Below are 23,731 nucleotides of genomic sequence, written 5' to 3' on the forward strand. Positions count from 1 at the left end.
TGCAGACCAGAAAGAAATGGAGGCTCTTGCCCTTCTGTTAAAATTTCAAATAAATTTATGATTAACTGTATTTCAAAAAAACCTAGTGATAAGGAAAAATAGGAGGACTGAATATGTTAGCATTCATAAAGGTTGGCTGATAAAAACTATGTATCTTTGGATATTATTTTGCATATATGCTAGATTGCTGTATTTCTTTCTGTCTTTATATAGAAGTCTTATTTCTGGAATTGTTCCTGGCAGCCTGCTCACTTGGTAAAAGTTTGGTTGGTCTTTTGGAATCATGGTCACTGTATGGGTGAGATGCATGGACTCTCCTTAACGGAAGGACTATGATTCTTTTCTCCCCTTCCCTCAACAAAATGGCTTTATGCTTCAAAATCCTGGAGGAAAGGAAGGGCAATTAGTTGTGTCACAAGTGTCGTTCACATATGTTGGGTATCTTTACTATCTCCATACTCTGCCAATCCCCCACCAAAGAACCAAAAGCTTCTCCATTTCAGAAACACTTGGAGAAGAATCCTGGGTAGGGGATCCCAGAACCCCACTATAGTTAGAAAATTTCTCTTGTGCTTCATTTTAGGGCTATCACCATTTCCTCCTTGCTTGGAATTCAGGGGTTTATAGAGCATAGCTGCTTATTGCTTTCTATTATCACTTCCTATAATTGAGGTCTGTGCTAAAATTACCCTTAGGGTTACTTACATTCATGTCAGATATCCTCACAGCAGTTTCTAAAACTGACCCTTCCCTCACTGGTCTTATTTCTTTATGAATTCTCCAAGTTCTACAAATCCTGGGTTGCAGTTTCATAACACATCTATCAAGTAGGGGCCATGAGTAGAATTTTAAACACTACAAGTGGTATACAGAAATTTAAAATGTTACATGAAAAAATAATTCAGTTTATAGAATTAACTATTTTAGTACTACTGAATTTATGTTTAGAAAAACAGTAGTTTTATTTGCTTTGAGATTTTTTTGGACTGAAATGGCAGGAAACTTTTAACACCCACACATTGCAAATATTTCCTTGAGTAGAAGCCAACTGCTAAGCTAACATGCAGCTAGTGTTATGGACCAGTGTGCCAGCCCCATACTGAAAGTTCTGTGGAAATTAAAGAGAAATAGCTTTTATTAGACATTAGTATGAACAGGTCTAGCTACTTAAAGACTTTAAATCAGAGGTGGTCTCTGTTGAGTTATAATTGTGCAATTGAGGCAGATAAATGTTGGTATTGATACAAAATAGCTGTGTACAGATGAATTTCTTTTTCTTTTTCTTTTTTAGCTGCAGCATGCGGACTTCTTAGTTGTGACATGTGAACTCAGTTGCAGCATGCATGTGGGATCTAGTTCCCCAGCCAGGAATCGAACCCAGACGCCCTGCATTGGGGGCATGGAGTCTTATCCACTGGACCACCAGGGAAGGCCCCGGATGAGTTATAATTAATTTTATTTACAAAGTGTGATACTCTTCACATTTAAATATGGGCTAAAGCCAAATCTAGCCCCTGATAACTAAATAAAATTTGCTAAACAAATTTAACCTTTCTGGTTTCCTCATCTGTGAAATGAGGGGATCTTTTTATTTTTTATTTTTATTTATTTATTTTTTTTGCGGTACGCGGGCCTCTCACTGTTGTGGCCTCTCCTGTTGCGGAGCACAGGCTCCGGACGCGCAGGCTCAGCGGCCATGGCTCACAGGCCCAGATGCTCTGCAGCATGTGGGATCTTCCTGGACTGGGGCACGAACCCGTGTCCCCTGCATTGGCAGATGGACTCTCAACCACTGTGCCATCAGGGAAGCCCCAGGGGATCTTTTTAGATAATTAGGACTTAAAAATCTATAAGCCTGTGAATTTACATAGGTTTAGGGTCTGAAGGAGATTAGACTGCCTGCAACTGCGAAATGTTATGAGTATTTAAGTAAAAAGCCTATATGATTTGTCATAAACTTTAATCAGTTTCTTAACGGATTCAGAGTATCCTTGACAATTATGTATGGAGTGGATCACATAGTCTTACAGCAGTGACGTATGGGATTTCCTACAGACTCCTCCCCAGTTTCATTAGTGGATGAAGAAACTTCCTCCCATTTGACAGTGTCTCCTTTCATAACCTCAAGAAGAGGGAGCAGGATGCAGGGGAATGGCTCAGGCTTTGCAGCCGGTTAGACCAAAGTTTGGTTCCTGGCTCTGCAATGAATAGTTTGACTTTGGGCAGGTTAACCTCTGAACCTCATTTCTCGTCTCTAATAGTTAGTACGGATACTGACTACTTCACAGGATTATCATGAGAATTAAATGAGATGGGGTAAAATGGCTAGCATATATTAATGCTTCAGAGGCAACAGGAGTCTCGTTTGTTAAAATCCATGGTAATAGAGTGTTTAGTGATGATTACAAACCCGTTGTTTCTTTGTTACTTAAATAAGTATTTGAACCCCTTACTTTGTGCAGAGTACTGTGCTAGAGTGAAAAAGTGATGCTCCTTAGGATTGGAATTGTGTGTCTTAAAAGCAGCCGCCTGCCCCTTGTTGTACCCTGGGGTACAAGGTGAAGCAGCTGAGATGACAACTCAGGAAAGAAAGAACTTTCAGAGCGAATAGAATAATCTGCTACTCACTAGTTCAAGGCCTACATTTACAGAAGGGACACTTCCAGTGAGATACAGAGGCATGCCTGGAATGGCTGCTCAAAAGAACATCAAGTAGCCCTAAGTCACACTGCCTCTCAAAGTCTCAAGCAGCCTGTAAAAATCTCTCCAGAGAAGCTGAATCCACACACCTGTTGGTGAATCTTTCACTCCTGAGTCATTAAGTTCTAAAAATAATGCAATGGGTAGAAGGAAGTGAAATGATTTTTTTTTGGTACATTATACTCTGTCACATTAAATATAGTTGTTAATGTGTTTCCCTGTTTCTTTTTTAGAAAACTGAAGGTAGCAAAAACACCTTCCCATTTTATCATTATTTTTATGGAGAAGAGTGATTTAAAGCTGCTTTTCTGGAAAAATAACCTACTGTTAGTAAAAGGGTGACAAAATACATGTCAGGAGTGAAGACTTATAGATCACAACAGGGAAACAAATGAAATGTTTGTCTTTACAAGGACACTGACATTTCTGAAAAGTACTGAGACTCTTAGAAGCAGTGGAAATTTATAAGTTTTTATCTTAACCAAGAAATAAATGGGTAACAAATTCTCTAAAATAATATATTGGTGATCTGTGCATTTTAGCTGGGGTGAGGAGGAAAGGATACTCTGTCCCCATGCCTCACCTTTCAGAGCTCTGGAAATAACTGCATCTGTGGGGACAGACTCTAGTCCTCCAGGTGAGCAGTGACTTCTGTTGAAAGCTAAAATGGAAGTTCTTTTCCTCCCACTTTGTGTGATACTAGGCAAGTCACTTTTCTTAGTGGGCCTTAGTCTCCTCGACTCTAAAATTGGGAATGGACTACCTTATCTGAAGGTCTCTTTCCACCCTGAAGTTCCACGATGCAAAAATAATGGATGAGAAGACATTTTGGTGACGTATAAAGCAAAGCACAGATGTTCAGCCCTCCGTTAACAAGTGGCACCTAGCCTGCCTGTCCATGGATCACTGCAGGAGGCTGCATGCTAAAACCTGGCTGTTTCTTTCAAAGCCAGACCACTTCTCTCCAAGAAAAGCACCATCAGTCATACAGCAGCAAGCAGGGTGGCGGGTGTGATCGGGCATGAAGGAGGGAGATGGGGCACACTCCTAGACCTTTTCTGCTACCTCGTGGCTGACACACAAGTATCACCTTGGGTGTTTCCTCACAGTGGGCAACCCCAAAGCCCCCTTTTCTAACTAGAGATCATTTCATTTCTTCAGCTACCACATCAACATATGCCACTAAACCTTTTCAGCAGCCTGGAGGCACGAAGCAGTCCAGTTGAAGACTTACTTTCTCCTAAGCCAAACTCATCCTTATTCTTCGCTCCTACCTTCAAACCTAGTCCTGTTTCCTAATTTCTGTTACAGGCATCAGATCTCACCTATTCTCTGCTTCAGAAGCCTCTGCCCACTTTCCTTCGCATTTCATAACTACAATGAAGTCCTACTGGTTTAGTCTCTTGAATTTGTTCTCCATCCCACCTGCACAGTCCTCTCTAGGGCCTCGATCCAGCCACTCCACCAAAAAGACAAAACTACTATTGAAGTCATCTTGTCTCCCCAGCTTCAGTTCATTTTCTATCCTCATCCCAGATTAATATTCCTAAAATGTCTTACCACGTGGCTACCCCGCTGTTTGCCCAAAACTCCTGTTTCTTATGAGGTTTTCTGTGACTTTTCTGTTACTCACTAGAGCCTTCTTTCATTCATTAACGAATTCATTCCACGTGTGCATGGACTCCTGTTCTCCCTGCTTTCCCCCTTCCTTTCTGCCATCTGCAGGACACGTTTCCAAGGTCTAGGTCTCACCATCTAAGATGAGCTTTTCCTGATCCTTCCAGTCTGTATCTTTGCTCTGAGTTCTTTGCCTCATCTTTCTGACACACAACTTTTCTATTCTGTCACCAATTTAGTCACGTTTCTAACGTGTACTTTCATGTTTTGACAAGAATATACGTTCTTTGTGGTGAGGGAGCCCACGGGAGAGGGCTTTAAAATTTGGTAATCTGCTCTTGTCATGAGATAAGAAAAACTCTTTAACACCTCAGATTGAACACATAGCTCACAAAAGGAATAGAAGAAATGTGCAGCCTCAACAGTTAAGACATCTAAAAGACTTAAGACACCATTTTTCATCTATTAGGTTTGTAGGGATAAAGAACCACAATACAGAACTGTGAGGGTGCAGAGAAACAGGCAGCCTTCTGGTGGAAATAGCAATTGCTACCACCTTCTGGAAACGTTTTAAAAACTGTTTTATATTCTTTGATCCACCAATTCCACTTTTAGGAATGCATCATAAGGAAATAAAAAACATCCACAAAGCTGTATGTTTAAGGTGGCCACCACAGTGTTAACTAATAGGGCAATAGGTAAATAAATTATGACCCAGTTGTACAATGGAATATCATGCAGTCATTAAAAATAATAGCCGAAGAGCAGATCTTTTCTTTGACTCCCCCTGGCCCCCTTCTAGTATCAGCATCCTGGTTTTCCTTTAGGGAACTGATCTTCCCCTTTCAGTCCATATGGTTTGGGGGCGTGTCTTAGTTTGGGTTCCCCAGAGAAACAGACTCTGAGATGGAGATTTTCATGCAGAAAGCCTGTTGCGGAGTGTGAAGATCAACACCTGTAGGGCAGTCCAGGAACTGGGGATTAGGCAGAGGGAGGCACCGAACTGTGAGGCAGCTGCCATAAAGGCCTCAGATGGCCCCAGGGGGAGCTGTGAGCTGCCATCATCCTTCACTGTTGTGCCAGCTTGAGGCAAGGGGGTTGGGGTGCAGATCTTATGCATCCCACACATCCGTCATTGGATGAGAGATGACCCTGGGAGGGGCGGCTCGCGGGCTAAGGGCAGTTTCCAGAGGGACTCAGCTGAGCGGCGTCAGCTGCTGCTACTCCCGGCAGGTGGGGCAATGAATGCCTTGGTCCTAAATGGGAAGTTGGGTGGCACACCACAGGGCCCCCTAGAGGCGGGGCTGACCCCAGCCCACAACCTGCTCTCGGCCAGGGCCAGCTAATCCGGGCATTCCAGCACCACACAAACCCTTGCCTTCAAATCGACTGGTTCAGGGGTGGACACATGACTCAATAAGGTCAGTGAGGTCCATTATGGGGATTTTTGCTGCAGCAATTAGAAAGACAGAAAAGAGGTGCTACTGCTCCTGGGGTTCCTAGGCTGGGGCAATAAAAGCCTGAAACTTTCCTTCGCAGCACTAGAGGGAGTCTATTTACCATTGAAAAAAACAAGGCCAACACTCAGAAAAAGCAGAGCCAAGAGATGGAGAATGAGAGCCCTACTGCTATTATTTGGGCAATTAAACCTATTACTTTAAAGTCCTTGGGCTTTTCAGTTACACAAGCCAGTGTATTACCTTTTTGCATTACTCATTTTAAGTGGGTTCTAACAAATACAATGGCGCACAAGAATAATCAGGAAATATTCATAATACATTAAGTGAAAAACAAAATCAACAAAAACCACACGTTTGGGTCTTCCCTGGTGGCTCAGCGGTTAAGAATCCGCCTGCCAATGCAGGGGACACGGGTTCGAGCCTTGCTCCAGGAAGATCCCACCTGCCGCGGAGCAACTAAGCCTGTGTGCCACAACTACTGAGCCTGTGCTCTAGAACCGGTGAGCCGCAACTACTGAGCCCACATGCCACAACTACTGAAGCCCACACGCCTAGAGCCTGTGCTCCGCAACAAAGGCAAGCCACAGCAATGAGAAGCCCGCGCACCGCAATGAAGAGTAGCAATCACTCTCCGCAACTAGAGAAAGCCCTCGTGCGGCAACGAAGACCCCACGCAGCCAAAAATAAACTAAAATAAATTAATTAAAAAAAAACAAAAACCACGTTTTACATATAGTAATGATGCCAGTTTTGTGAAACAAACTAATGTCCACTATAAAAAAAAAGGCAGTACAAGAGAAACAATGGTTACAGTTGAACGGCGAGACGGGAGTGAGGGGGGCTGAATTTAATTTTCTTCTGTATGTTCTGCAAAGATGTCAGGGCCTGCGATTTTACCCCTCTTACTTTACTGACCCTGCCGGGTCAACCGCTAGGATTCCCGTCACACAGTCACAGGCTAACGCAGAAACCTGTTTCTGTTGCATGGAAACCCCATCGACCGTCCTCACCTACCCGAGGGTAACTCCCTCGCAGGGCTTCGAAGCCTTCACACGTGGCCCCTTATTTCTGCCACTCGCTGCACACCTTGCTCCATACACACGCAGTCACAGTTCCGAGTCTCCAGGAGAGCGTCTTCTCCTTTTCCATCCCCCACACCCACTCCTGCTCCTCCTAGAAGCTTCGATGTGCAGGTGGGCGCCCTGTGTGGGCCCCGCGACGCGGCTCGGGGGCCTGGGGTAGACGCAGGCGCCCTCCCTGCTTAGAACGCAGAGTTAGGTGTCCGTCAGCTCGGGACCCCAAGGTTTCGCTTACCTGTTGCGTCTGCCACTGAGGGGAGCGGCTGTCGGGCGAGGCCGGGAGCGGCCGGCGGGCGGCGGGGCAGGCGCAGCAGCCGGCGGGCGGCGGGGCAGGCGCAGCGGCTTCCCCGCCCCGGGGCGGCGCTGGGCCTCGGGGCCTCGCGTCTCCGCCCGCCCACCGGCTCGCTCACTCGCTCGGAGCTCAGGCCGCCGCCATGTCTTCCGGGGCCAGCGTAAGCGCCCTGCAGCGCCTGGTGGAGCAGCTCAAGCTGGAGGCCGGCGTGGAGAGAATCAAGGTGAGGCCCGCGCCGGCGACTGGCCTCGAGGTGCGGAGACCGCCCGGCCGTCCGCGGGCCTGGGAGGAGGAGGCCGCGCCCGGGCGGACAGCTGCGGGTCCGGCCTGAGCGCGAGCCGGGTGGCCGGACGCGGTGGGCGGCCCTGAGGACGGCGCCCGACCAGGCTCGCGGCTCGGCCTCGGGCGGTGGGAGTCCGCGCAGGGCCGGGCCCGGACCCCGGCGCCCGGGAGAAACGCACCTGTCCCCGCGAGGGCGGTCCGGGACCGAGAGCCCCGGCGCAGTCACGTTTCAGTGATGGGGACAATGACTCGGGGTGCCCGACGGACCCGAGGACACCAGGAATGCGGGCGACGTGCTGGTGGCCCCCCCGGGCTTGGCTGGTGTTGGAGGATGGGGTCCAGAGCTGCGGGGGAGACTGAATGGATGGGCCTCGGTGATGGGTTGATAGGCTGAGGGGGGAGGAGGGCGCTGCTCGGGTTTCTGGCCTGGTGACAGGATGGATGGCGTTGCCATTCGCTACGGTGAGGAGGAGAGATGATGCGTAAGTTTCGGATACGTGGACTTTGAGGGGATGCCCGGGAGGTGTTTGGCTACCTGGGCCGAAGCTCAGAGAACGAGGCTGAGAGAACGTATGGGAGTGAAAGCTGTAGGAAGTGACCAGAGCGTGGAACCCAGGGACCCGCCGAAAGAGATGCCCGCGAGAAGGGAAGCAAGGGAAAGCAAGGGTACTGAAGCGAGGAAGGAGGGGTTTTCACAATTCTGAGGCTTAGTCAACGTGTCCAGTGTTTAGTCAGTTGATTAAAAAGCATCTGATGTGTAATTGTGTTTACCAACTGGTATATAGCATTACTTGTAGAATGTGTGTGTGAATGAATGGACCCTGCTGCGATAGTCTGTGGACCTCAGTAGTGCCTTTTCTTTGTACCAGGCCCTATTCTAGGTACTGAGAATACGTCATTCTAGTGGGGAAGATAGACAATAAACACACTAACCAATAAATAAAATAATTTCAGAGAGTAATTGATGTAATTGATTCTAAAACAAGGTAGAGAGAGAGCTGTGGAATGCAGAAGAGGTTTCAGTGACATATGTAGTAGTAGATGCCGAATCTAATTTGTAATAGGATAGAAAGACTTTTTTGAAAAAAAAAACCTGGTTTTAAAGAGGAAACCTTTTTTTTTTTTTTTTAATTTAGGAAATGAAAAGCTGTATTTTGAGGTTGAGAGGAAGGAACACACTGTTTTTTTAGGTCGAGGGGGAGAAACAAATGGAGAAGGAGAACTGGAGGTAGAGACAGGTAGTCTCTCTAAGGGGGTCTGGGGTTGGAGGGGCACCTTCTGAGGCAGGAAGAAAGGAGGAAGGATATGTGTTAACATAGATGTTTCCAGATAAGGCCTTAATACCTTGTATGATGACAATTTTCTTTGTGAAATAGGAGGCCAAGTTTTCTTTTAAGGCAGAAAAAAGGGAACTTACGGTGTCACAAGCGCTGAGGATGAGGGAGAGAGTGCTGTTGGGACTGGGAGAGGACCCCTAGCAGGCACCATCATAGACACTTTGTGATTCTGAAGACCCAGCTACTGTGAGATTGATTGTCCTACTTTTTTTTTTTTTTTTTTTTTGTCTCCAGCAGTATTTGGCTGCCCAGGAATCTGAGTGCCCAAGGTGAACGGTAGTTGATCCAAGTAGTGGGTTAGCGGGGGAGTTTTGCCAGAAAGATAGAAATGGGAGTGGAGAGCAAGGAATTTGAGCGTCTGGCCGGAAAGAGGCTGAACCCAGGCTGAATGGAGAAGGAACAGAGCCAGCCTCCCTGTGATGGGCCAGACAAAAAAGGAAGAGATGTTCCCCCTGAGGTCAAAGAGCAGGTGTAGTGAGGAGAAAGGAAGCAGCACCCTGGATGGGCAGGAGAGATTGTGATCGGAAGGCAGGATGTTGGAGTGTGAAATTACAGATGTGGAGCAGTTACAGGTATTGGCTGTAACTACTGCTGTTGAGGAGAAGGTTGTTTGAAGAGAGGAGCTCAGGGAAATGAAACTAGGGTTGTTGGAAATGTTTAAGATGATGTGGGGACCTGAAGTGGAAAGAAAAACTGTGAGCCAGACGCCTGCCTACCCTGTGCAGTAGCTGGGGAAGGTATTCTTATCTACATTTAAAAAGTAGTTACAGGTGGTGAAACTGAGACACAGAGAAGTCAAGTGAATAGCTCAAAGTCACACAGATAATAAGCTTATTTGCAGGGTGTCCTCATGGGAGTATGGTTTGGGGTGCTTGGCAGGGCTTTTCTCAGGCAGCACCTTAGGGAGTCACAACCTTCCAGGGTCTGGTTTGACTCATTTCAGGGCTCAGTGACGGATGGAAGTTCTCAGCACACCCAGAGACGTCTTCTCTTTCACAGACTTGCTAACTGGTAAATAAACCGGAATACCAGTTTCTTAGCATATGATGGAGGGCACCCCTTCCCAGTGCTTCAATGCTCAGTATCCTTCCAAGGACCCCTTCTTTGCTTTGGAGAAGTCTCTCAGAAGTTGATGGGTCAGCCTGGGCTCAAACCAAGGAAAGTCATATGATTTGGGTAGGGATTATCCCACCTCCATTGGGAGGATACAACTTCTAAGGGTTTGGGCTTGTATTCTCCCAGGCCAGAGTTTTTCCCTTCAAAGTGCTAGAGAAATGCTGACCACTTTACTCTTCTCTCATTTGCTTTGCATATCCCTCACCTTAACTTTTTGACATGTTCTTTAGGCTAGGGTGCAGTTAGTCCCATTTCTCTGGGAGTCCTGGGAGACAGTCTCTTTCCACCCATCATGTGTGGAGTTCACTCGTTCCCTCTGAAGCTGAGATAATAAGTATGAGCATAGTTGGTTCCAAATTTCTTTTGAATTAATAACATGTATATATAATCAGTAATTCCAATTATAATTAACATGAAAATGTCAGAACTTCTGTTGAGGGAAAGGCAAGCTTAAACATTAGTTTGGCAACATTATGTTACATGTTTATATGATATAAACTGTTATTACATTAATGAAACTAAAATTCCTAAAGTATTCTAGAAACTAGATAGTAACTGACACCTAAGGAATTGATTTTTTCAGTTATTTGGAAGCTTGGAAAATTAACACAAATTAGTAGTAATACTTGAACAGCAATTGGAACATTTTTGTACAATATGGGTGAGATTTTATACAAAACACTTTTTCAGTACAAGAGAAATGGAAAGCAAGGAAAGCCTCCAAGTACAAATATCCATCAAATGGAGGCTAAGAAGAAAGGTAGAATAATATAGTGTCAATACTGCCTAATACACTTCTTCAAAACTTAGTGGTTTAAAACAACCTTTATAAACTCGCAATTCTTGGATCAACAGTTTAAGCTGTGCTCAGCTGTATAGTTCTGTTGGTCTTTGCTGGGCTCTCTGTGCATCTGCCATCAAATGGAGGGTTGGCTGATGGCTGGATGATCTAGGATGGCCTCACTCATATGTCTGGAGGTTAGTAGGCAGGTGGCTGGGGTTTGGCTGTCTGGTTCTCCTCCACAAGACCTCCAGTAGGCTAGCTTGGGCTCATTTGATGGTGGTCTTACGGTTGCAACCATAGCAAGAGAAGTAGCTGCAAAGGCTTTTGAGGCCTAAGCTTGGAACTTGCCCATTATTTCTGCCATTGTCCTGGTCAAAGTAAGTTTCAAGGCCAGCCCAGATTCAAGGGGTGGATAAAGACTTTACTTCTTGGTGGTAGGAGCTGCAAAATATTGTGACTGTTTCTGCAGTCTGCCACAAATGATTGCTAACTAGTGTCAACACTATTCTAAGTGTTTTACGTGCATTAACTCATTTATTACATCAACTCAGGGAGGTAGGCACTGTTACTAAATACGTTTCACAGATGAGAAAACAGGTACTGAGAAGTTAAGTAACTTGTCCAGAGACTGCACTCTTAACCAATAAGCTGTTCTGCTTCAAAAACACGATGGAGGGCTTCCCTGGTGGCACAGTGGTTGAGAGTCTGCCTGCCGATGCAGGGGACGCAGGTTCATGCCCCGGTCCGGGAGGATCCCACGTGCCGCGGAGCGGCTGGGCCCGTGAGCCATGGCCGCTGAGCCTGCGCGTCCAGAGCCTGTGCTCCGCAATGGGAGAGGCCACAGCAGTGAGAGGCCCGTGTACCGCAAAAAAAAAAACACCCCAAAACAAAACAAACATGATGGAGGGACCTCGTCACTTGTTTTGAGCAGACCAGATAAGGCTCCATCCAGCCTTGTAAACATTAAAATAGTCTGTTCACATGGCAGACCTGGATATATCAATGCATGCTTTATAAGTGAAAATTTGTAAAGGGCACACTAGGATAAGCTATTTCTTTCAAATTCAGTCTCAAAACTAGGATTCTAAATGGATGAAAGATACGGCTTTATCTTTCCTTTGTTGAGTAAGCCACTAAACCAAAAATACCCTAAATCAAGTTATAGAAATTGTAACCTTTCCTCTTTGGAGTTAAATTATTAGAACTTTCAGCAAAAAAGACTCTTGGAGGTTGTACAAAGTATGACCTTTGTCAGGTTGTATGATCATTTTTCAGAGTCTCAAGTGACTGCTGGATGGATCTGGCTGTGAGCAGCATGTCAAGCTCTTGTCCCTTTGTTTCAGGTCTCTCAGGCGGCAGCAGAGCTTCAACAGTACTGCATGCAGAATGCCTGTAAGGACGCCCTGCTGGTAGGTGTTCCAGCCGGAAGCAACCCCTTTCGGGAGCCCAGATCCTGTGCTTTACTCTGAAGACTGGTGAGTAATGGTACACCAGGCCATCTTGGGGCCATGGCATTATCATGGGGCTTCCCAAAGGACTTGGGCAACTGAGTTTTAAATATCTACCGTTCTTGGGGGAATTAAAATAAACCCAGCAAAATGCACAACTTTCCCTGAAGGATGACTCTAATCGGCCGCTTGTGGAATACATCTAATTAGAAGAGTCTCAATGCTCTTTGCATTAACTCAAGAGATGCTAATATCCTTGTGTACTTGAGCTTTTGAACTGAGCTGGCCAATAATAATTTCTTGACCTCAATACCATCTTCTCTGTCCTTACACCATCCTGGAGTTGTGATTTGTTGCTTGGTGCTATCAACTGACTTGTTATTCTTGGGACTAAGGACTCTCCAGAGGAGACTTGGTCCCATCACCAGCTGTGATTTCTTTCCTAGAAGCTTTCAGAATGTATTTCTGTGTTTTAACGGAGGAAGAAATGGAGTAACTGGGGAAAGTGTGAGTAGGGTTAAAAGAACCTTAAAAATTTATTCTTGAAATGAAAACACCTCTTTGGTGGCCTATAATAAATTTCCTGGGTTCTAGTGTGTTGTATGGGGTCTCATTCACATTTTCACTGTTCTTCTTGGAGGCGGGGGAGCAGGGCAGGGCATAGATTATTAGAGTCTTTTGGGGCCAATATATTTCAAATTACATGTTCTAAGGGGTGTTTATACAGGAAGTAATCATCTTAGGTCTTTTTTCATATACTTGAAAAGGAAATTATTCACATTAACAAGAAGGAAGTAATCATTCTATCAGGTACTATTGTACTTTTTAATGGAAAATGTTCACATTTATGGTATTAAAATAATAGTCTTCTGCTGGCATAGCATTTTTCTTTTTACAGAGCACTTTCATGGGTCCTACTCATTCAATGGTGTAGTCTGGATTTTCTGGTATTAACACGTTACTTTCTTTGAGAACCCTAAAGTGACCTATGAAATGATGACTAGTTAATTTTTTTTTTTTTTTTTTTGCGGTACGCGGGCCTCTCACTGTTGTGGCCTCTCCCGTTGCGGAGCACAGGCTCCGGACGCGCAGGCTCAGCGGCCATGGCTCACGGGCCCAGCCGCTCCGCGGCATGTGGGATCTTCCCGGACCGGGGCACGAACCCATGTCCCCTGCATCGGCAGGCGGACTCTCAACCACTGCGCCACCAGGGAAGCCCGATGACTAGTTAATTTTATGTATAATTTTACTAAGTGAAAGCCTACCAAATTCTCTTTCCAATAGGGAAGAAGTCCGCTGAGGAATGCTTTCAAGCACCAAGTGATAAATGACTGCCTCCAAATCTCAAGAACACACTTCTCCAGCCAAATGACTTCTAGATATTTCACAGGACCTTTCCTGTGGCCTGGTCCTTTAGCCAAAATTCTATGGAAATTTATGAGTTTCTACTCAAGGAAACTGGGTGAAGGAGTAGATTTTAAAAAATAATGGCCTGGTTCTTTGTTGAAGTGCTTTATACTTAAAACAAAAACCTTACCACCAAATATACCAAAATACACCTCTTTCATTAAGTGAATTACTAGTGTTTCTATACCTGGAATGTTACATATGTTTTATTTACTAGATGTTTACATTTTGGGAAGAAAAACAGTATTGTTTGTTAAAAAAATTAAATATTTGTAATTTGTTGTTCCCGACTAAGATTTTTATACCTTAACAAAATTTGTTCTTTTCTCATGAATTTATAATTTCTAAATGAAGACAAGCAAGTATAAAATTGGGGGAAGAATGGGCTTTATTAATCAAATGATGTCTTGATTTTTCTAAATGAGAAGATTGTTTTATTTTTAACACTAAATATGGGAGCTGTTTCTTAGCAAACTTGTTTGAAAGGATTAATGTTGTGTTGTGTATTAGATTGCCCCATCGTGTATATGAAGCAGATTTGATCTTTGTCTTCTTAAGTTTCTCTATTTTATAATGGTGGTTTTACTTTAAAAAATTACTAAATTATTTCATGTCTTTAAAACAATGTTTAAATGTGATCTACAGAATATTGCAAATGATTAAAAAAAAGTGATGTGAAAATATTACAACCTAAATGAATTCTCAATGTCACAAGTGTTTTACTTTGATGATGTGCCTTTGATTTAATTTGGGACACTTAAAAGAATACTTTATATGTGTTTGTTATAATCTTTGAAGAGCTTGGAAATAAAATTTCTGCTTAATTTCTGCTAATGACAGCAACATTTTGTGTCTGATTTTGTTTTAAGGCTTCATAGATTTTGTTTGCTTGTGAGATTGAGTGCTGGAAGTGGGAGGTGAAATTTTTGTTTACAAGCCCTCACAGAATTTTGTGAAAAATAGATATATGTATAACATGCAGAAATATCTCAATTACTGGCAACATTTGCTCTTTGAAATAGCTATGTATAAATCCATAAATAAATGAGAATATATTTGAACATAAGTAGTGTTATAGTAGAGAATGTAGAAGTCATAAGATGGAACTTCTTTTACTTCCGGCCACTAAACTTCCAAATCTAAGTGATCTGAATCCCTTCCATTCGGTCAAAATTCAGGTGTCGTTTTTCTAACCCTCTTATTCTGTGGATCCGTTTCACCTCTGAAATGTCACACCATCAGTTAGCCCTTTTCTCCTTTATCTTCAACTTCTCTACTGCATCCTTTTATCAGCATTTAAACATGTTCCATTCTCCATCTTAACAACAAAAAGCATTAAAAAAAAAATCTCCATTAAAAAATAAATTTTCGGGACTTCCCTGGTGGTCCAGTGGTTAAGACTCCATGTTCCCAATGTAGGGGGCCCGGGTTCGATCCCTGGTCAGGGATCCCGCATGTTGCAACTAAGAGCCTGCATGCCGCAACTAAAAGATTCCTGCATGCCGCAGCTAAAAGATCCCGCATGCCGCGACGAAGATCCCGCGTTGCCGCAACGAGGATCCCGTGTGCCGCAACTGACAAATAAAACGAAAAACAAAAACAAAAAACAAATTTTCAGCTATAAAAGATGAGTATATCTTAGAAATGTGCTGTTCAGCACAGTGCCTGTAGTTAACACTGCTGTACTGGATACTTTAAAATTTGGTAAGAGGGTAGATTTTATGTTAATTGTTCTTATGACAAAAAATAATAAGGCAGGAGGAAACTTTGGGAGGTGATGGGTAAGTTTATGGCATAGATTATGTTAGTGGTTTCATAGGTGTATACGTATCTCCAAATTCATTAAGTTGTATACGTTAATTATGTAGAGCTTTTTATGTGTCAAAAAAAATCTCTTGATTTCACTTTCCATTTGGCAAAAACTTGGTAAGATAGTACAAGAAAACTATAGACATCTCACTTATGAGTATAGATACGTCTTAAATATAAGCAAGTCAAGTTCTGTAGTTTATCAAGAGAAGATACAACCTTACAAAGCTAATTCAACATAAGCAAATCTATCAATGTCATTCATTACATGAAGGGTTTAAAGGAGAGAATGTTTACATCATTTCATTTTTTCATCTTACTGCATTAGCTAAGACTTCCAAAGTAGTGCCGAATAATAGTGGTGATAAAAAGTATTTTGTTTGTTCCTAATATGCTGAATGCTTCCACATTTCACCATGTAATATGAAATTTGCTGTTGATTTTAGTAAACTGTCTTTGTCATCTTTAATTTCCTTCTCTTATTTCACTAATTCACTTAGTTTTTATTGGATTTCATCAAATGACTTGCTGGCATAAACATTTAAGAAGAAATAATATCTGTATTTATGGATTATATAATTTTAACTTTGAAAACTCAGTTTAGTAAAAGAAATACTTGAATTTGTAATATTACAATTTGGGAGGCTGGCTGGATACAAAGTATATATAGAAAAATAAAAAGCATTTTCTACACTGACAATAGCTAGTTAAAAATGGAAATGGGCACAACTTTGTAAATCAACTATAATTTTAAAAAATAGAAATGGAAACTATCCCATTTCCACTTTAATGACAAAACTATAAAAAATACTTGAAAATACATTTAACAAAAGTGCAAGAATCATAAAAGATTTTACTGATGTTTATAGAACAGGGTCCAAATAAATTTCAGGATATTAGGACAATTTCATTAAAATGCAATCTTACTAAAATTTCTATAAATTTAGTGGAATTCCTATTTTATTTTTTAAGGGAAACTGGTTAAAATATCTAGAAGTTTATATGGAAAATCAAGTGTCCGAGAATAGCTTTTAAAACTGTGTGTGTGGACTTCCCTGGTGGTGCAGTGGTTAAAAATCTGCCTGTCAATGCAGGGGACACAGGTTTGAGCCCTGGTCCAGGAAGATCCCACATGCCACAGAGCAACTAGGCCCATGCGCCACAACTACTGAGCCTGCGCTCTGGAGCCCGTGAGCCACAACTACTGAGCCCATGCACCACAACTACTGAAGCCAGCGGGCCTAGAGCCTGTGCTCTGCAACAAGAGAAGCCACCGCAATGAGAAGCACATGCACCACAGCGAAGAGTAGCCCCCGTCTGCTGCAGCTAGAGAAAGTCCGCATGCAGCAATGAAGACCCAATACAGCCAAAAATAAAAAATAAAATAAATAAAACAAAACAAAATCGTGCGTGTGTGTGTATGAAACGTGGGAGGGTGAAACTTGCCTTACCAGATACTAACTTACTTTGAAGCTGCTGAATCAGAACAATATGACTTAAAAAAACAAAATATTCAAAACAAAAAATTCAAAATAAACAATATTGTAGTATAGGATTAGACAAATAGATGATTGGATGGATCATAATAGTTCGGAAATAGACCTGACTTTTTTTTTCTATTCAGTGGAAAGTATAGTTAATTTAACAAATAGTGCTGGCATTATTGGCTATGCATTTGGAAGGAAATAAAATTGGCCCTGTATTATACTATGCAAAAAAAATTCCATAGGTTAAAGAAAGGTGATAAAAAAGCATTAGAAGAAAAATTAGGAGAATAGTTGTGTAACTTCAGGGTAAAAAAGGGCTTCGTAAGCAAGGCAGGAAACCCAGAAATCAAAAAAGAGAAGATGTGTATACTTGATGATCAAATTAAATTTAAATAAGCAATTTAAATAAATAATTTAATTAAGTATGGAATTTAAAATTCTTGTACGGTAAAACTGATAAACCAAATACAAAAGCAAAAGACAGAAAACGTATTTTTTTCAGCTTTCATTTTGGATTGCTACAGTTTGCACTCCCCATTCCCTCCAACCTAGGCTACTCCATTTATTAAAATTGTTGGATACTTTGCTTTAGGGCAGGCTTGTTATTTGGGGAGAGTAACTGGGCTCTTACTGTGAGAGGCAAGGTGTGGGACACCCTGGTGTTGATCCCCAGTTGTATGCTGCGTCTCACTGACGAGGGAAGGAGTATCTTATGTCCACCCACAACTGGAAGGGACAGCTGATGTTCTGATGAGTCCTACAGTGTTTGGGCTGGGCCTAGGAACTTGGGGGTAAGGCCACTCAAAAGCCCTCAAAGGTGAGCATCACAGCTACCAGTCATAGATCTAAGGGCAAGTAACTCCCCTTAGAACATGAAAAACCTCATGGGGAAACGCTCTCAGATAATCGAAGTTTCCATGGCAAGAGCCAACCTGGGAAGCTGGGCCTATTCTAAATAATTCCATGTGATATGGTGTTTGGGAGAGGATCTTGGAGGCTGGACTGACAATTCTGACCCCCTAACAAGGACCTATCCAAACCCTTCAGGCTTCTCCTATGGACCAACCCAATCGGTCATGTGACAGTCGCTCCCTGGGAGTGCTCTGCTGAAGCAGAACTCATTTACTTTATCCTCTGTTCCCAGGCTACAAACACAAGACTTGCCTCCCAGTAATACCTCTGATGGGCAACAGCACTAGAGGCTACTCCAGACCCAGGCAGAATGAATGTGTCCTTAAACACCGAGCATCGTTGAGAAATACAGGCAGGAGGACTCAGACGCTTTCACTCTATTTGGTGAGGAAGCAGGGGTGTGGGTGTTGATAGCTTGGCCTAAGCTTGCCCCAGTCTAGGGCCTATAAAGAAACTCCTCTTCTCTGCAGGCTGATTAAAGATGGGATCAAGGGACTTCCCTGGTGGCGCAGTGGTTAAGAATCTGCCTGCCAATGCAGGGGACACGGGTTCCACCCCTGGTCCAGGAAGATCCCACATGCTGCAGAGCAACTAAGCCTGTGTGCCACAACTACTGGGCCTGAGTGCCACAACTACTGAAGCCTGCGTGCCTAGAGCCCATGCTCCACAACAAAAGAAGACACTGCAATGAGAAGCCTGCGCACCACAACAAAGAATAGCCCCTGCTCGCTGCAACTAGAGAAAGCCCAGGTGCAGCAATGAAGACCCCATGCAGCGAAAAATAAGTAAATAAATTTTTTAAAAAAGTTTTTTTTTTTTAAAAAAAAAGATGGGATCAAGGAGATCCGCAAACTGGTAAGACAGCCTTACCTTAGTTTAGGAGAAATCCTGCCAAAACTTTAAGAAAGCATAACAGAAATTCCAATAAAATTTCCAGAAATAGTTTCTCTTTGAAGTCTCCACCCTCCACACACCCAAGCAAAACCAAACATCCTATAAGTAAAAGTGTAATAAAAGAGTAAGAGAGTTGGTTTAAAGTCAAGTTAAGCCAGTTTCAAAAAGGAGGACGTGATTAACAGTATCAAACACTGAAGAGAAATCAAGTGAGGTGATGTCTGAATGTCCTTTGGGTCTAAAAAGGTAGAGGTCAATTTTGGTAGTAACAGGGTGATAATTTCAGAAGCCAGGAGAGAGAGAGAATGCTTGTGGTCTTCAAACATTTTTGCAAAAAAGATGTCCCAAATCCATGTACCTCCATTTTAGAGTTGACATGTAAAAGTTTCATCAGAACTTTGAATAGTTGCAAAGAATAAAATTTTATTAGAAATATTGACATTTTAAAACAAAATTATTACATCTTTCTTTTAAATGTATTCAATGGAATACAAATACTATAGTAATTAGAAACCTACAATCATCCATGTAAAAATATACCAACTCTCCTCCCCAAATGTTGTACCAACAATACAGGAAAGCATTCTTTCTCCCATATGCTGACACTGGAATTCTCAAAAATTTTGCTGATCTGATACGTGAAAAAGCAGTAATTTATTGTTTTAATTTGCATTTGCCTAATAAATAATGAAGATGCATATTGTTTCAAATGTTTATTGGCTATTTTTGTTCCTTCTGTGAAATATCTATTCATATATTTTGCCCATTTTTCTATTAGGTTGTCTTTTTCCTATCAATTTGTAGGAATTCTTTGTATATTAGGAATGTGTGCCCTTTTTCTGTCATGTGGGTTGCAAATATTTTCTCTCAGTGGTTTGTTTGAAAATTTTGTTTACGAAGACAGCATTTAAATTGGAAGTTCTTTAACTTCAATTTTGCCCTAGGTTTTAACTTTCTTGGTGGTGGAGGGTTGACTGTGGTGATCTTTCACTTCTGGACTCAGAGGGTCAGACTGAGATGGAGGCTCATTTCAAAGGCTTTTTGCTGGAGGAAAGGTGGAGGCAGCAGGCCCTTCAGGAGACAACAAACAACCCTTTGATATACATCGGCAAGGTTTTCTATTTCTCTTAAAAAAAAAAAAAAAGGTTTTTCATGTTTCAGTGAATCTGGGAGCTATTTGGATCTTATAACAATATTATGTTAATTAGAATACTTACAAAGATATAAACTATAAGGCAAGATATATATTACGAAAATTTAATGTAGAAACACCGAGAACATCAAAGAACAAGTGCATTTTCGTTGATATATGAGCAAACCTAAATCATTTTATTACTAGTTTATCATAAAAAAGAAAGAAATGTGGCATGCAGCACTATCATTTCTTTCAAAAAAACCTCAGACGAGTTTGTCCATCACGTCTACCAGGGACTTTTTCATACACTAGACGTCGTTTTTTGAATGGTGGTAGTTGTGAGCACGTGAAATCTGTTAAAAGGAGAAAAAGGAAAACCATTTTATTGCTGATAATAATAATTTATTGTGCTCTAATTGTACTCTGTAATTATTAAAAATTACATTTTTTAGCATATATATGCTTGTTCTTAAAGGCCCAATACTGATTAGTGTTAGATACATGTATTTGTATTTGTATGCTCATGCCTTGTACAATTAAATCTCCCTGGATTTAAGACTCTTGCTTTTAAGTTTTCCTTCATTAAGCCTGTTTCTTAATGCATATCTGTAATGTTGTGAAATTTATCCTGAGCTCTGATATATGATAGGTAGTGATCATGTATAGACTCATCTTTTATGATTGTATTATATATGACACATTAGCCTGAAATATTCTAGATTTGGATACTTATGGATATTGATTCATTAAATCAATAAAAAGGGAGGCTAAAATATTTTAAACAGTAGTAATTATTCCTGGCCATATAATCTCAATGGCAAGAGTTGGATGCCTTTATAAGCAAATTCGAAAGGGAATGCAGTGCTCCCCTGGTGGTGCAGTGGTTGAGAGTCCGCCTGCTGATGCAAGGGATGCGGGTTCGTGCTCTGGTGCAGGAAGATCCCACATGCCGCGGAGTGGCTGGGCCCGTGAGCCATGGCCGCTGAGCCTGCACGTCCGGAGCCTGTGCTCCGCAACGGGAGAGGCCCGTGTACCGCAAAAAAAAAGATTCTTGTTAACTGTTTGAATTAAGTTATAAAAATAATTGCAAAGTGGAAAAAAGCAATATTTTTAAACCAACATTATTTATATGATATATGATTTTAAAATATATTTATAACTAAATTAATGAATTAAAATATAGGTAGACATTGACTATTCCATCTATATCCCTAAAACCTTAAATACTAAAATTTATTAAAAAATAATTTCTGAGATCTTCTTATTGAAAAATTGGGTTATCTCATACATTGGGATGCCCTATGTTAAAAAAATATACAGTAATTCACATGCTTAATTTGTTCCAGGGTGGAAAAAAGATGAAATTTTCAGCCAGTTCATTTATGAAGCCAGAATCACCTTCATGTCAGACTGTTACAGAGTACAATTAGAGCACAATAAATTAATTTCATTATGAATGTAGATATGAAAATCAAATAAATATTAGCAACCATATTTAATAGCATATTTTAAAAAATCATTCCTTAAAAGCCAATTAGGGGGATATGGTGATATATGTATACATACAGCTGATTCACTTTGTTGTACAGCAGAAACTTTAACACAACATTATAAAGCAATTATACTCCAATAAAGATATTTTTTAAAAAAGCCAATTAGGTTTATCACAGAAATGACAAAAATGATTATTAGTAAACCTGTAAACATTTACATTAATGTCAACAGAGAGAACATGTTTGATTTTCCCCAATAGGGACCAAAAAGAGTTTGAATAAAATTCAGCATCTATTCCTCACAAAAGTTCTTACAAAACTAGGGATAGAATATTTTCCCTTAAAATCAGGAACAAAACAAATTATGACTATTAAATGGGACCAAGTCCAAGTTTTGTGAGTCTGGGACTTATATCGTTTGAGTGTTCCTCTTTTAATAAAACAAAGAATATAAGATTTTCTGGGCCCCTTTTGGCCTCACAAAATGGCCTGGGCAAAAGAGGAGGTTTTTTTTTTTTTTTTTTTTTTTTTGCGGTACGCGGGCCTCTCACTGTTGTGGCCTCTCCCGCTGCAGAGCACAGCCTCCGGACGCGCAGGCTCAGTGGCCATGGCTCATGAGCCCAGCCGCTCCGCGGCATGTGGGATCTTCCCGGGCCAGGGCACGAACCCGTGTCCCCTGCATCGGCAGGCAGACTCTCAACCACTGCGCCACCAGGCAAGCCCAAAAGAGGAGTTTTGAAGCTTCCAGCTTCTCCTTTCTTTTTGTTTTTTCCCCATCATAGTAAGGCCACCTTTGTATGACCATCAGAACTTAATATTTTGTTCTAAATGCTTAGGCCAAGGCAATAAGAAATAACACAGAAATAAAAGGTATAATTACCAGAAGTGAGAAAATAAAATTGTTCTTTTAAAAAATTGATATGACTAAATGTTCAGAAACATCAATTGTAAAATAGCCAATAGTAGTATCTATTTAATAGGATTGTCAAAATTAAATCCACATAAAGGAAATATAATAAGTTCTTAATAAATGTTAGCTCATTAAATATCCCTGCTTGACAAAGAGGCTACTTTTCTAATTCACTAATTTCTTTATTTAATCTTTGTTAATTTTAGTCTTCTGCTTGACTTAGATTTGTTCCATGTTTTTACTTGTAACTTCTTAAGTTAAATGCTTAGTTCATCTAAAGCTATGAGAATTTGACATATTTTCTTTGCCTTTATTTTCTTAAAAGTCTATAATTAGAATTTTGATTTTCTTTGATGCCAAAGTTATTGAAGATTCTTAAGTGTAGTAATTAAAACAAAATTTTTTTTTAACTTGGAGATGAGTCTATCTTTTAAAATTACACTAGAGAGTAGTTTTATCAACTATAGACAGTATTACCTGTTAATGATTTCTTGTCTCCTGAGTTAGATGAAGATACAGAGTGCCTTTTCTGTCCTAAACATTTTCCAGCTCTTTGGTAGAAATAAAGACTGTTGAATTCTTTTTGACTTACATTAGAATCAGAAGCACAAAATAAATCCAAACTGGGGACGGATGGTAATTCTTTCCAGAAAGTCTTTTTAGTCTCAGCATTTGAACTTTCACATATGAGGCCTTCTAACTCATCCGATAGACATTTTTGCTGATTAGTGAATAAATTATCTTTCTGAGAGGACCATTTGTCGCATGTATTCTGCTCTGCACCATATTGTAAGTTGAATGAGTGATTCTGTTGTTGCCATACATTTCTTTTAAAGTTCCAATGAAGAGGAGATTGAGAACCCTCTAGTGAAAAGACAGGGGCAGACAATTCTTTATTTGTAGGTCCTTTTGCTTCATGTGTTTCCTTTTTCTGATAATTTATAAAGTTAGGGGTAACTCTCTTCTGAGTGTCAATTGGTGATATCATGGTTTCACAATTCATTGCTGTTAGACCCAAAGAAAAGACATCTGACCCTGAATCATTCTGGTTCAGAAAGGAACTACCAGACACATTCCTTGCTTCTATATTAGTCAGGAAAGAATTATTCTGCATTATGTTAGGGTTACAACTGGACTCTTTCCAGTAGCTGGTCTGATTGTAAGAAGTCACAGGTGGTAAAATGCATGGCATTTCTTTTAGTTTCATAAGGGAAGAGTTATAATCTGAAGCGGCGTTTGTGTCTTCGTGCACTGTCTCTCCTAAGTCTGAATATTGGTAATATTCATTATGTTCTTGAATGACAGAATCTGAAGAGCCAGAAGCTGAAGTCTGAGAAGTAAAGGCACTAGTTTGATTCCTATTTTCCTGAGGTGACGAAATTTGAGGTGATTTTGTTACAGAAGGACTAATCTTGAATAAGGAAGTGATGTCACAAAAATGCTAAAAAAATTTTAAAAATTAATTAATATAATAAAAATACAACATAAACATCAGTCAAGTAAATATAAGTGATGACACTTATCTAAATGGAAATAAGGAAAAATATAAATAAGTAGTCCATCCAAAGG

At 41.2% G+C, this 23,731-nt stretch overlaps 3 protein-coding genes across 6 annotated transcripts in view; 1 reads left to right on the forward strand and 2 right to left on the reverse strand.

The window, feature by feature from the left end:
- PTGR1 (prostaglandin reductase 1) overlaps window positions 1-7,140 on the reverse strand; it is a 75,212-nt gene extending 68,072 nt beyond the window's left edge. Inside the window, exon 1 of the mRNA XM_029202878.1 lies at window positions 7,092-7,140. The gene's annotated coding sequence lies outside the window, so the exon portion shown is untranslated. The remainder of the gene's footprint in view (window positions 1-7,091) is intronic.
- Window positions 7,141-7,259: 119 nt separating this feature from the next.
- On the forward strand, window positions 7,260-16,492 carry GNG10 (G protein subunit gamma 10). Of its 2 annotated transcripts, none has more exons than XM_029202877.1 (3): window positions 7,260-7,371; window positions 12,011-12,142; window positions 16,426-16,492. In XM_029202877.1, exons 1-2 carry the CDS (start codon window positions 7,291-7,293, stop codon window positions 12,134-12,136), a joined length of 207 nt encoding a protein of 68 aa, XP_029058710.1. In that variant the 5' UTR covers window positions 7,260-7,290; the 3' UTR covers window positions 12,137-12,142; window positions 16,426-16,492. The 2 variants fall into 2 exon arrangements, with proteins under 2 accessions (XP_029058710.1, XP_029058709.1); XM_029202876.1 differs by lacking the exon at window positions 16,426-16,492 and adding an exon at window positions 13,400-14,382.
- A 2,897-nt stretch (window positions 16,493-19,389) lies between these two features.
- SHOC1 (shortage in chiasmata 1) overlaps window positions 19,390-23,731 on the reverse strand; it is an 84,776-nt gene continuing 80,434 nt past the window's right edge. For 2 of the 3 annotated variants that reach the window (XM_029201471.1, XM_029201472.1), the window contains exons 24-25: window positions 22,640-23,603; window positions 19,390-20,112 (exon numbers count right to left, since the gene is read on the reverse strand). In XM_029201471.1, coding sequence (XP_029057304.1) covers window positions 20,012-20,112; window positions 22,640-23,603 — 1,065 coding nt within the window. In that variant the 3' untranslated portion in view covers window positions 19,390-20,011. The remainder of the gene's footprint in view (window positions 20,113-22,639; window positions 23,604-23,731) is intronic. The other variant, XM_029201473.1, reaches the window with a different exon arrangement.

This window comes from Monodon monoceros, unplaced genomic scaffold (genome assembly GCF_005190385.1).
Source record: "Monodon monoceros isolate NGI ecotype Baffin Bay Population unplaced genomic scaffold, NGI_Narwhal_1 Super_Scaffold_5, whole genome shotgun sequence".
In the NCBI taxonomy this organism is placed as follows: domain Eukaryota; kingdom Metazoa; phylum Chordata; class Mammalia; order Artiodactyla; family Monodontidae; genus Monodon; species Monodon monoceros.

What these genes read in the sequence shown, in the direction of transcription:
- GNG10 (XM_029202877.1), top strand. Translation starts at nt 7,291, where the DNA reads ATGTCTTCCGGGGCCAGCGTAAGCGCCCTGCAGCGCCTGGTGGAGCAG. An exon ending in CCGGCGTGGAGAGAATCAAG is followed by an intron (nt 7,372 to 12,010) that starts GTGAGGCCCGCG and finishes CCTTTGTTTCAG; the next exon opens with GTCTCTCAGGCGGCAGCAGA.